The 13,652-nt window shown below is 45.2% G+C and overlaps 1 protein-coding gene across 1 annotated transcript; it reads left to right on the forward strand.

Moving 5' to 3' along the window:
• The first annotated feature begins 1,524 nt into the window (after positions 1-1,524).
• LOC117876539 (polymeric immunoglobulin receptor-like) lies at positions 1,525-11,771 on the forward strand. Its single transcript, XM_034768799.1, has 5 exons — positions 1,525-1,866; positions 2,869-3,186; positions 3,453-3,525; positions 7,642-7,789; positions 9,906-11,771. The coding sequence occupies exons 1-5, from the start codon at positions 1,542-1,544 to the stop codon at positions 9,960-9,962; spliced, it is 921 nt and encodes a 306-aa protein (XP_034624690.1). The 5' UTR covers positions 1,525-1,541; the 3' UTR covers positions 9,963-11,771.
• The last annotated feature ends 1,881 nt before the right edge of the window (positions 11,772-13,652 follow it).

Below are 13,652 nucleotides of genomic sequence, written 5' to 3' on the forward strand. Positions count from 1 at the left end.
ATTTCTACCCGCCGATTCAGGCAGGTAGTGTAGACCCAGCCTAAATGAGCATCATCAGCATGGAAGCATGTCCTCTGAAATGGTGGCCGAAGCATGAAGGAGCATACAAATGTTTAGCATATCTGGCATGTAAATACCTTGTAAGGCCGGCTACAGAAGTGTCATGCTAATGCCTGTTCTCACTTTCAGGTGACATTGTAAATAAGAAGTGGGCAGCATTATCTCCCGTAAATGTAATCAAACTTGTTTCTCTTAGCGATTGGCTGAATGAGAAGTAGGACTGAGTGGACTTGTAGGCTCTAAAGTTTTACATTGTTTTGTTGCACTTTCATGATAAAGAGATTGCACTACAGAACTTGTCTGAGGTGAAATGAAAAATACTATTTCTTTGTTTATCATTTTTACCGTACAAATATTTGTAATAAAAAAATAATATAAAGTGAACACTGTATACTTTAAAAAGCAACAAAGAGTTTTCGTAGGTGCATGCCCACTTCTTCAGACGCAAAAGCTTATGCTCCAATGCATCTGTTAGTCTTTAAGGTGCCACAGGACTCTTTGTTGCTTTTTACAGATCCAGACTAACACGGCTACCCCTCTGATACTGTATACTTTGTATTCTGCATTGTAATTGAAATCAATACATTTTAAAATGTAGAAAAACATCCAAAATATTTCACAAATTTCAGTTGGTAGTTTATTGTTTAACAGTGCGATTAATCATGATTAATTTTTTTTGAGTTAATCACGTGAGTTAACTGCGCTTAATAGAGATCCCTAATTGTATACTATTTGGGACAGGGACTGTCTATGTGTGACAGGGTGCAATGACCAGGAAATAGCTAACGGCTGTCCCAGGGGGGCTAGCCACCTCCTGAGCACCCCCCTATGGCCAAAGGTTGCTATTGCAAGGGCCTGCCTCAGTTTCCCCCTTCAAGGGACTTATTAAATTCCACACCAGCTTTAATGAATCCAGTGAGAACAGCCTTATTTAGAATCTGGTTTATTGTCAGAAAGTTCAAATATTAACACAAAAAAGCCCTTCCCCCAGCAGTCAGCTAGACACAGCCCCAAACACTGCTAGTGTCTCAGGCTCTTCCCGACCAATTGGTTCCCAGCCAATGGGAGATGTGGAGTCAGTGCTGGGGGCGGAGGCAGCACACGGAGCCTCCTCCCATTCCCCACCTGCCAGGGGCCGCAGAGACATGCCACCAGCCGGCCGCTTCTAGTAGCGGCGTGGGGCCACAGCATGCAGGCAGCCTGCCTGAGCCTTACTCCACTGGGCCGCCCCTTAGCCTGGGGCCCTGAGCTGCACCCCCTAATGCTCCTGCATTAATCCGGCCCTGGATAGGAGAATGATTTATAATTGCTGCTTTTACTGATTCATCTCCATTCTTCCCAGCCTCTGGTTCTTGGGCTGTGTTTAGTCCAAGCACTGGAGTGCAGGACACAGAGGGGGCAGCAGGCAGCCCTGCTCCATCCCAGCTCTTACTGAGCAGGTCTGGTGTTTTCCAGGATTCCAAGCACAATTCTTTGACACCATGGAGAGCAGAGTGGAGGGGCAGAGTCTCGTTGTTGAGTGTTACTACAGTACATGGTATTACAGTGGATCGGAGAAAGCCTGGTGCCAGCTGAGAGATGAGAAATGCTCTCCCATAGTTAACACCTCTTACACATCATCACGTAGATACCAAACCAGGGTTACCTCTGGAAGAGCCATGATAGAGGATGACACCCACAATGGGATTATAACCATCACCATGGAGAAGCTGCAGGTGCAGGACTCCGGCCTGTACTGGTGTGCGCGCTATGACCCGCCCAATACACTGTTTCCACTAAGGACAATTAAATTGGACGTTTTCAAGGGTGAGTTAATCTCCTTCCAGGAGAACTCTCTTTTCCACTGACTATAATCCCAATTCCTTCCCCCACTTTATCATCTCTCCCCTGCCTGTATCGATTCCTCCTGCTTGCCCCCAGAATCTGTCATCCTCCACAAATCCTTGTCTCCTCTTTCCTTTCTCCCACTGGAAACTGCTCTGAATCACCAGCTAACCTCAGCAATTCAGCCAACAGGCCATTCATGCTTCCTGTTAGAATAGTCTTTTCTTGTTTTCCCCTCTAATGGCTTCCTCAGGGGGCTGTCAATTTATATTGTAAAGCAGGGGTCGACAACCTTTCAAAAGTGGTGTGCCGAGTCTTCATTTATTCACTCTGATTTAAGGTTTCGTGTGCCAGTAATACATTTTAACGTTTTTAGAAAGTCTCTGTCTATAAGACTATAACTAAACTATTGTTGTATGTAAAGTAAATAAGGTTTTTAAAATATTTAAGAAGCTTCATTTAAAATTAAATTAAAATGCAGAGCCCCCCGGACCGGTGGCCAGGACCCGGGCAGTGAGAGTGCCACTGAAAATCAGCTCGTGTGCTGCCTTCGGCACACGTGCCATCGGTTGCCTACCCCGTTGTAAAGTTTATTTATGCAAGAAGCAGATTCCGAGGGGGACATTTTAAAGAGCTCAGTCCCAACAATCAGGGCCAGATTTCCAAGAGCTTAGGACCCAGAGTGCACCCCACACGCTAAGCTCTTTGGAGAACCTGGCCTGGAAGAGATCAGTAACTTCTCTCGCTCCATGAGCCTTTGGGATGATCAAGTGCAAAGGGAACAGCCAAAACAGTTGACCTTTGCAGCAAACAAGACCAGATACACCAGTTCACATTCACCCCTCCTGTAACTCAGCTGAAGCCAGTGAATGGAGCTACACCAGGGAAGCATTTGGCCCCTGGTGCATATGTCACTCATGGGAAACGTATGTCATCATACCTCTCAACCAGATCGTACTGACCAGTTTTTGTGGTTTCCTAAAGTCCAAGAATACGATGCTATGGAGGGACGGAGTCTCTCTGTCCAGTGTCCATACAACACACAGGATTACAAAGAGAAGAAAGCCTGGTGCCGAAGAACAGTTCAGAATGAGTGTGATGTATTGGTCAACACTGATCACAGGTACTATCAAAACAGGGCTCAGAAAGGTAAAGCCAGGATACGTGACGACAGCCAGAAAGGGATTGTTACTATCACCATGGAGAAACTACAGGTAGACGATGCAGGGGTGTACTGGTGTGTGTGCTACGAACCTCCCAGGCTTTACAGAATAATTGAAGTTAAACTGGCTGTTGCTAAGGGTGAGTATTTATTGGTAGGGAAAATGTAGGGTTTCGGATTTGTGTTTTGCAGATTTCAGCCCCCCACTTTCCCCACTCTCTCCTTCCTCTGACACTGAATCTGAATCACCTCCTCCCAGATTATTCCAGAATTCCCTCCACTCCCCCAAAAAAACGTGTCCCTTTATTCATAGCTTACACTAGGAACTGATGTAGAACATCAGCTGAGATAAGGACTTCCGCTGGTGTAGACAAGGCATGAGGTGTTGAAACTGTTGTATTTGCAGCTACATCTACAAGTGACGTCGGAGTTACCTCAAGCACAGGTCACACCCACCTAATCACCCCAGCAGACAGCAGGTAAGGCTCCAACCCCTTAGTCGAAGACAGCCTCTGTGTTTGCACACCTCCAAAGGGCTGTTAGTGGCTGATCCAAAATGCTTGTCTTTGCAGAGAGAAAGCAGCAGCCTTTCACAATGGCACTGAATGTAGCAGGCCTCCTTTAAAATGTGCCAGATTAGTGCCCTCTTCCCAGCTGCCAACCAGTGTTAAATGGCACATTGATAAAAATGGGCAGATGAAATTCAGGCCCCATCTCGTTTGAGAATTTACTAGTCTTGTCACTGTATTATCATTAACCCTGGCAGCTGCTGCTCTTTGGAGCAAGAGAAATGACGTTAAATCTGGATGCATTGAATCCAAATAGTTCCCTGCATCAGCCATTGTAAAAGCAGGGCTGCCCCTTCTCATTCCTGACGCCAGCCAGTGGCCATTGTGCTCAGTGGAAGCTGCGGAAGCCCTATTAAATATTTCCCCAGCGGTGTATCACCTCATTCTATTTACTGGTTTATTCAATTTAGGTTTGTTTTTCTTTTTGAGGTCTGTGATTTGTATTGTGGTGGCACCATGGACCAGCACCCCATTGCGCTAGGCGCTGTACAAAACAGAACACAAAAGACATTCCCTGCCCCACAGAGCTCACAGTTGGGCTTCAGAGTGTGGTTTGTTTTCACAGGGCCACAGAGAGAAGTTCAGGACCTTACTCCCTATGTCAAATGACACAAACAGAATTTAGCATTAAAGGAAGTAACATGTGATGAGAAAAAGCCACCTAGGCATGTGAGCTATCCCAGGCCCTGGTCTGACAGCCTAATGTGAGATGGGGTGGGACTCGCCACTCTGGCACCTCCTGCTGGCAGTCATAGAAATTAGCTCTACTCGTCAGGGCGCTCTTCTCTGGTGGTGCCTCACCACCGTCACTTTCGTTCCAGGACCCACGCCACTCCCAGAACTGCGGTGTCCTCTTCAGTGACACTGCCTTCCAGCTGCGCCACACTCTGTGTTCCCTCCTTCCAGGGGACCTATAATCTCTGTCCAGCCACTGCCCCGAGTGGCAACTGCAGTTCATTGTTCCAGGGCCACTTCCCATGCAGCTCTCTAGCACCCTTTTCTGCCCTTACCTCAGGGCCTCAGCCTGCAGGCCCTAGCAGCCAGCCAGGAGCTCTACTCATCAGGGTGCTCTTCTCTGGTGGTGCCTCACCACCATCACTTTCGTTCCAGGACCCACACCACTCCGAGAACTGCAGTGTCCTCTTCAATGACACTGCCTTCCAGCTGTGCCACACTCTGTGTTCCCTCCTTCCGGGGGACCTGCAAGCTCTGTCCAGCCACTGCCCCGAGTGGCAACTGCAGTTCATTGTCTCAGGGCCACTTCCCATGCGGCTCTAGCACCTTTTACTGCCCTTACCTCAGGGCCTCAGCCTGCAGGCCCTAGCAGCCAGCCAGGAGCTCTCTCTAGCTCCCCCAGTCCCTGCTTGCAGCACTGCATTATCCCAGGTGTTAGCGCTCCTTCTTCCTGCTAGGAGTCTGGTCTTCTCCCCTCAAGCTCCACTCAGCTACTGACCTCTGCGCTGCCCTGCAGCCCTTTTTATATGAGCCTGCCAGGCCATGATTGGCTGCTCCTCTCAGCCCCTTTCTAATTGGCTGCCTCTGGTGCAGCCTCCCTAGGGCTGCTTTTAACCCCTTTCTGCCAGTGAGGGGCAGCCGCTCCATCACACCTTGTTGTATGGTTTTTAGTGTATCAATTAGTATTTAGGTGAAACTAAAGATATTGATTTTAATTTAGTCTCAAAATTGTAAAAAAGATGCCTTAATCTCTAATGCTGAAGCACCATTACTAGTTCTTGATTCCAGACTTAACAACTGCATCCATTTTTAAAGATCTGACATCTAAAGTATAGTACCTCATTGTTTTTATTTTAATCTTTATATTCCACCTTAACTGTAAATAGGAAAAACTACTAGACTTTTGAGTAACTATAAGAGTCATTATACTAGACAGTTTACCTCGGGTTTTAGTACTACCAGTGTCAAGGCTGCTTCCGCACTTTGAACTTTAGGGTACAAATGTGGGGGCCTGCATGAAAACTTCTAAGCTTAACTACCAGCTTAGATCTGGTCCGCTGCCACCACTCTCAATGCTAATTCCCTTCCCTGGGTAGCCTTGAGAGACTCTTCACCAATTCCCTGGTGAATACAGATCCAAACCCCTTGGATCTTAAAACAAGGAGAAATTAACCATCCCCCCTCCTCCCTTCCACCAACTCCTGGTGGAACCCCTTGGATCTAAAAACAAGGAAAATCAATCAGGTTCTTAAAAAGAAGGCTTTTCATTAAAGAAAAGGTAAAAATCATCTCTGTAAAATCAGGATGGAAAATAACTTTACAGGGTAATCAAACTTAAAGAGCCCAGAGGACCCCCCTCTAGCCTTAGGTTCAAAGTTACAGCAAACAGAGGTAAACACCCTAGTAAAAGGTACATTTACAAGTTGAGAAAACAAAGGTAAACTAACACGCCTTGCCTGGCTGTTTACTTACCAGTTTGAAATATGAGAGACTTGTTCAGAAAGATGTGGAGAGCCTGGATTGATGTCTGGTCCCTCTTAGTCCCAAGAGTGAACAACCCCCAAAACAAAGAGCACAAACAAAAGCCTTCCCCCACCCAAGATTTGAAAGTATCTTGTCCCCTTATTGGTCCTTTGGGTCAGGTGTCAGCCAGGTTACCTGAGCTTCTTAACCCTTTACAGGTAAAAGGATTTTGGAGTCTCTGGCCAGGAGGGATTTTAAAGTACTGTACACAGAAGAGCTGTTACCCTTCCCTTTATAATTATGACAACCAGTATTGTTAGAAAAAAATCCTTTAAAATTTTAAAGCCTTTGGAGAACCAGTGTAGGCTTTAGCTTCATTCTGAATGCAGGGTAAATAGGGCCAGACCCATGTCTGTTTATAGAGCTTCTAGCCCAATGGGGTCTTGAACCTGACCAAGGCCTCTGGTGGAGACAAGTCTTCCCATATATCAACTAAAATATATAATTTATGCTCTGAAGCACAGTATTTGGTAAAGACACTATAATATACTATAAACTGGATGCTGTTATCTTATTCATTGTTGAAATCGCAGGAGAAATGGATATAGTAACAGAGCAATCTATTCCCCCAGCTATTGGAGCAGGGCTTCGTGTACTTCTAAAGTCACAGAAATCATCTTTGTAATCGTCACCTCCTGTCAGTGCCCGGCCTCCTCACAGTAGCTGGTAAATCGGCTTTCATCTAGGAGAGGAAGCGCTGTGAGAAGTAGAGCTCGTTGAAAATTCTCCATCAAAACTTAGTTCAGACAGAAAATACTTTTTCAATTAAAGGTTCTCTACATTTCGGATTCAATCTTTCATGAATTGTTTCCACTAGTCATGGCGGTTTGCATGGTGCAAGCTACTAGTGACTTTTTCATTAGTGATGGGCCAAAACCACCTATGTGAACATACACCTGCCCTGAGATTTTGAGGTGGGGCAGGAAACACTGGGACCTAGCTTCAAACAACCTGCGTTAACTCAGTTTAGAGCTTCATCTTTGTATGAAGCTTTGCAAACTACACACACCTGCCTCGCCTGATATTTTAGCTGAGAAGATGTGCACTGGCTTTGGTTTCCCAGGGCTCGGGAGTACAGAGCCTTTCCACTGCTACCAAATAAGAAAGGCGGTGATGTTGTCACCCTATATGAAGCAAAAAGCTGTCTCCCAAACTCCTGGCGAAACTCACCTGTAGCGTAACTTCACTGACTTACATGGATTTCACAATCCAGTCCTATGGAGTTACGATTACTATAAGGGGAAAGGATACATCCACTGGGGTAGTACAGTACATGGAAAGAGGCAACTGCAGGAAGTATGTTTTTGAGGGCTAAATCTTTGACACCATGACTGAAAATAGCATCAGTAAAAATAATACATGGGACACAGTGGCTTACATGATTTTTTTAACCTTAAATCGCATTTTAAGTATCTGAGTTTATTTGTTCTGGATGGTAAAGGATGAAGGAAATACTCTAATTTTGTATTCAGTCCCAACATGTCTTTTGAAACCCTCCTCATCCTTGTGAGCTGATTGCTTCTCTCCCTTTCCTTCTTTCCTTACCAGCTACCTCGACTCGAAATCTACCTTCCTTTGGTTGGGAGTTGGCTTCCTGATCAACAAGACCCTGTTAGCTGTGATGATAGCTCTCCCAGTGAGAAGAAGAAACCGCCTCGGAGGAAGCACCCAGACACCAATAAATCTTGAATTCATGGTGCGAAAGGACAGCTTGTCTCTTAAAACCAAACTTTCTGTCATATGGGCCCACTAGGAAGCAGGGAATTCCTCGCGGGACTTTGTTTATGCTGCCAGATAGGGAACCAGCAATGTAGATATAGCCCATGGCAACTGACTTGGGTTCCGGAAGGAAAGTCCTGCTCATGACATGAAATCCCGGAGATAAGAGTATTTGGTCAACTTCCGAAGCCAGGACTCTCTAGGAAAAGTGGACTCTAGACCAAATTCAAGGGATCAATAGTGCTAGAAAGAGAAGGGAACAATATCTCATCAGAAAGCTGAAGGAGATTGTTGGTAACTTAGGGTAAAGTTTTCAAAAGTCCATAAGTGACTTAGGTTTCTAAGTCCCATTTTCAAAAATTGACTTATGTACTTAGGCGCCCTAATCCCATTGACTTTTGATAAGATGTACGGTCTTAAGGGCCCACGTGAGTTTTGAGACTAGAACTTAGATCTTTTGAAAATTTTACCCTTGGAATTTTATTCTCTCTCTCTCAGATCCTGGAAAACTACCTGTCCTCTTTGATGTGCAGTCACCAGAATAGATTCAATTCAGGGGCTCAGACTAGAACTGGGCAGATCTTGAATTTCCCGCTAGCAGTACACTGGTCAAAAACTGACCATTTTTCAACCAAGTTTTTTCTTTCTAGTGAGAAAAGGAAAAAAGACATTCTCCATATTTTTCAACCAGCTCTATTCCAAATCCCAAGGCACATCACCCCCAGTGAGCCCTAAGGTAGCCCAACCTCGCAGCATTTCGTGTTCATGATGTTCAGTACTTAGAGGACTTTGCCTCCAGGGCTGAGTCTAGAATCCAGACAGACTCTGTTTCTCTCTAGAAGCAAGAGGCCTTTCCTATAGCCCAAAACACTTGGTTTTAAAAGGCCCTCCACTTCCTTCAGGCCTACCTGACCTCCCCTGGGCATGACAGTTTGTTCAATCCATTTGGGTGTGGCAGGTTCTTTTCCTCCTTCAAGGAAGTTAAGTACATAAGAATGCCCATACTGGGTCAGACCAATGGTCCACGTAGCCCAGTATCCTGTCTTCCGACAGTGGCCAGTGCCAAACGCTTCCAAGGGACTGTAGAGAACAGGGCAGTTATGGAGTGATCCATCCCCTGTCATCCAGTCCCAGCTTCTGGCAGGCAGAGGTTTAGGGACCTCCAGAGCATGGGGTTGCACCCCAACCACCTTGGCAAACAGCCATTGATGGACCTATCCTCCATGAAAGTATCTAATTCTTTTTTGAACACTGTTGCTCTTTTGGCCTTCACAATATCCTGTAGCAAGGAGCTCCACAGGTTGACTGTGTGTTATATGAAGAAATACTTTCCTATGTTTGTTTTAAACCTGCTGGCTATTAATTTAATCAGGTGACCCCTGGTTCTTGTGTTATGTGATGGGGTAAATAACACTTCCCTATTCATGATTTTATAGACCTCTATCATAACCCCCCTTTGTCATCTCTTTTGTAAACTGAACAGTCCCAGTCACTTTCTCTCTCCTTATATGGAAGCTGTTCCATACCCCCAAACATTTTTGGTGCCTGTCTCTGTACTTTTTCCAATTCTAATATATCTTTTTTGAGATGGAGCAATCAGAATTGGAGTCAGTATTCAAAATGTGGTTGTACAATGGATTTATGTAGTGGCAGTATGATATTTTTGTTTTATTATCTATCCCTTTCCTAAAGGTTTCTAACATTCTGTTGGCTTTAACTGCAGGTGCACATTGAGCAGATGTTTCCAGAGAACTATTCATAATGACTCCAAGATCTCTTTCTTGAGTGATAACAGCTAATTTAGACCCCATCATTTTGTATTGATAGTTGGGATTATATTTTCCAATGTGCAGCACGTTGCATTTATCAACATTGATCTTCATCTGCCATTTTGTTGCCCAGTCTCCCAGTTTTGTGAGATCCCTTTGCTACTCTTCGCCATCAGCTTTGGATTTATCTATCTTCAGTAATGTTAAGTAATTAGATATCATCTGCAAATTTATTAACCCCTTCCTCCCCTTGTTAAGACAGGCTACATACACCTCACTGCAGATAAGATTATTTCTAAGAAAACTGCTCTCCTTTCATTTCAGGGCAAAAGGACAGCTGAAGCCAGCACTGGAGACCTGTCTGAGGGGGTGAGGACTTGATACAAATGTCCTCCTCCGGAAGCATCTCTGTACTTGAACTTGACGATGTCATTCCTGCCAAGGCTCTGAGCAGAAGCGAGTGCCCATTCCACACATTGTATCCGAGCCTTCATCCCTATATACACCACCCCCTCTCTACACTGCGTACCCCAGACTTCATACCCAATAGCATGGAGAGAGGATGCAGAATAATGTAGCTCCTTACCTAAGCTCCCCTTCCCTTGCAGACCCTGGGATATGAGCTGGGCTCTCTCCCACCTCAGCAATTTTACACCTAATAATGCTTCAGTGGTTCCCTGATATCCATGAGGAAGAAGCAATCCACCACTTTCTTTCTGAGTTGCTCTTCCAGCTGGGTTGGAACGCCCTCCCCGCCTGCACACACTTGAGTAATATTGAATCGCTTTGGGAAATCTGGCTAGGTACAAATGATGCTTTCCAGTTTGAGTTTATGAACAGTCTGTATCTTTATGTCTTATGACTGCCTTTGACTGTGTTCTGCCTCATGCTCCATGTGTTAAGAGGAGAGGGGCACTAGCATGTCCATAGACAGGTTGATCATTATAGACTAGCAGCACCAGAACAGATCTTACTCGGGGAGAACACGGGAGTAACTGCATGATAGATTAAGTTCGCTTTCTCCAATTTCTCTGACTGGGGCACTGGGGGCTTGAAGGAATGGAATTTTCCCAGAAGCAGAACAAAGAGATCCAGTGTTAGCGCGGGGTCTTAAAAACTGCAGCAGCTTAGAGATTCAGGAGGGACTCAACAGAAGCTTGGACAGCAGAGAATAGCAGAGGGACATGCTTTCATAGCTGGGGGGTCCTGTTGAACTGTGGGACCAGCTGAGGAAGAAGGAAGCTGGCTGAAGAGGAGAGAGACATTGTGATTCGGAGGAGGAGCCACATGCAGGAGATGGGATCCTGGACTCATAGTGGGCTCCGACTTAAGCTCAAAGAATGCTCAAGAATGGTTAGCAATCTGAAGCAGGGAACTGCACACAGATGTCATTGTTTGGACTACATCTCTATATGTCTTGTTTGGGAGCTTTTGCAAAGTCAGTGTGTTATGTGCTTCTCCTGTCACGTGTCCCTAGAGAGGTCACCTGTAACCCAGAGCACCCACAAAGTTGGAGCTCTTGGAAAGGGGGAGCTTAAACTACTGGAATGGCCGTGGGATCCTGGAGGCCTAGAGTGGCTGGACTGCGAGCCCCCATTTCCATGAAGTGTGCCAGAGAGGCCAAAGAAAGAGGCAGTGCTGGAGCCTACTCAACCTTGGAAAGTTTAAAGCACATGGCTCTAGACCCATGCACAGTAGCCTGGTGAGTGTCCGGCAGAGAGAGCTTTAGCGGGGCTGTGACAAATATCCACGGAAGCTCTCTGCTGTATTGGCTGCAGACGGGCCCAGTTTCATAGGATTGACAACAGTCCCGTATCTTTAGGGATGCCCCTTATTTAAATAAAAAATTGCCTGTCCCAAACTAAATCAGTACTGAGAGCCTTTTATCATCTGTTTCAATGTAGAGTGTTGCCAGAGCAGTCCAGAATTTGGCCTGGCCTCCCCTCTGTCATGCACGGAGGGGCAGCCAGGTCAAATTTGAGTAACACTGACAGAGGGGCACTGCCAAGAAACTGGTCCTGTATTTTTTAAATAGAATGTTGGCGACCCTACTGTCACTCCATGTGCTGTACAATGCTGAAAGCTGTAACAACTCTGTTAAACTGAAAATATGAAGTATGAACACTGGCAACACCCATTTTTTCATGTTCTTTGTGTGTATATATTTTCCTACTGTATCTTCCACTGCATGCATCCGATGAAGTGGGTTTTAGCCCATGAAAGCTTATGCTCAAATAAATTTGTTAGTCTCTAAGGTGCCACAAGTACCCCTCATTTTTTTTGCTGAATGGTGTGAGTTTGATTTCTCCATGCCAGGCTCCTGTGGAAATATCTGTCCCATTTGTCCTGTCCCTGGCTCTTTTCGATTCCATGGAATGGATCACTGGGAGCAACCCGGGGGCTAGTTTGGTTGTTATAATGACTGGAACTCATATAATGCCTCCTATGGGATCTCAAAACAGATGCAGGACAGGCTTTCATTTCCTCCTCTGCAATGTTGGGATGATATTTCCTCTGCAACACAGGTGCTGCACTCGCTGCCTGCAAAGCCCTTTGAGATCCACAGACAACGGTGCTAGGGAAGTGAAAAATATTAATAATTCACCCTCTCCACTGCCTGCTCCATACCAACCCACTGGCAGAACCAGAAGGAGCTTTTTGGGGGCAAATTCACACCACAGTGAATTCAGAGTAGCTCAGCTGCAGTCAGTGGAGTTACACCAGGGTAGATGAGAGTAGAGTCTAGCTCACTTGCTGACTCAGGTGTACCATGACCTAAAGTACTTACCAAACTGCTTAATGTGCAATGAGGTTGTTGGATCTCAGTCAAGTTTCCAGAAGGCAGGTGCCCAAACACTGCCCACATCCTAAAATCACCATCACAGGGAAGAGTAGATGGCAATCCCAGCAGAGCTGCTAAGGACTGAGATGGTCATGAATATCCTTCTCCAAAGAAACATTTGTGTCCCATACGTGGAATATCAAGGTTTAATAAGGAAGTGGAGGGCCCCTCACCATGGACTCTCACCTTCCAGTGCACAGGTGAGAACAAGGAGCTCTGGAGTTATAAATGGAATGGAAAAGCTTTGCACATTCTCAGAGGAACTCAGAGTAGCCTCCTCCATGAGGGAACTGCACAAACAAGACCAAGCAACAAGAAGACCCTGCCCTTGGCCAGATCCTGATAGGGCTTATCTACCCTCCAAAATTACTTCCTGCTGGAAAAAATCTTAACATAACATAACTAACTCAGTGTAGCAATGGACTGTTGGGTGTAACATAGCCTCATCTGGTCATGGTTAATCATTGAGTGGATCATAGGGCTAACTGCAGTCTGCAGACAGTGTTAAACAGGACAGCCCTTGACTAAGGCTGATGTTAGTTCTAATATGGAACAATCATAAGAGGCCAATCTGGCTCCAGCAGGAGCTCTTTAATAACCTGAAAATAGAAAAGGAATCCTACAAAAAGTGGAAATATAGTCAAATTGATAAGGAGAAATGCAAAGAAACAGCACAAGTATGTAGGGAAAAAATCAGAGAAAGGCTAAGGCACAAAATGAGTTACACCTGGCAAGTGACATAAAAGGCAATAAGATGTTCTTTAAATACATTAGGAGCAAGAGAAAGACCAAGAAAAGTGCAGGCCCTCTACTTAGCGGGGAAGGAGAGCTAACAAATGATGACATCAACAAAGCTGAAGTGCTTAATGCCTAGTTTGCTTCAGTAGTCACTAAAAAGGTTAATGATGACCAGATATTGAACACAATTAATATTGACAACTAAGGGAAGGAATGTAAACCAACATAGGTAAAGAATATTTAAATAAGTTAGATGTATTCAAATCAGCAGGGCCTGCTGAAATTCATCCTTGGATACTTAAGGAACTAGCTGAAGCAATCTCGGAGCTGTTTTCAATTATCTTTGAGAACTTCTGGAGGACAGGAGAGGTCCCTGAAGACTGGTGAAGGGCAAACATAGTACCTATCTATAAAAAGAGGAACAAGGAGTAACCAGGGAATTATAGTCAGCCTAACTTTGACACCTGGAAAGATACTAGAGCAAATTATTA

This window comes from Trachemys scripta, chromosome 4, assembly GCF_013100865.1.
Source record: "Trachemys scripta elegans isolate TJP31775 chromosome 4, CAS_Tse_1.0, whole genome shotgun sequence".
NCBI classification, from domain to species: Eukaryota; Metazoa; Chordata; order Testudines; family Emydidae; genus Trachemys; species Trachemys scripta.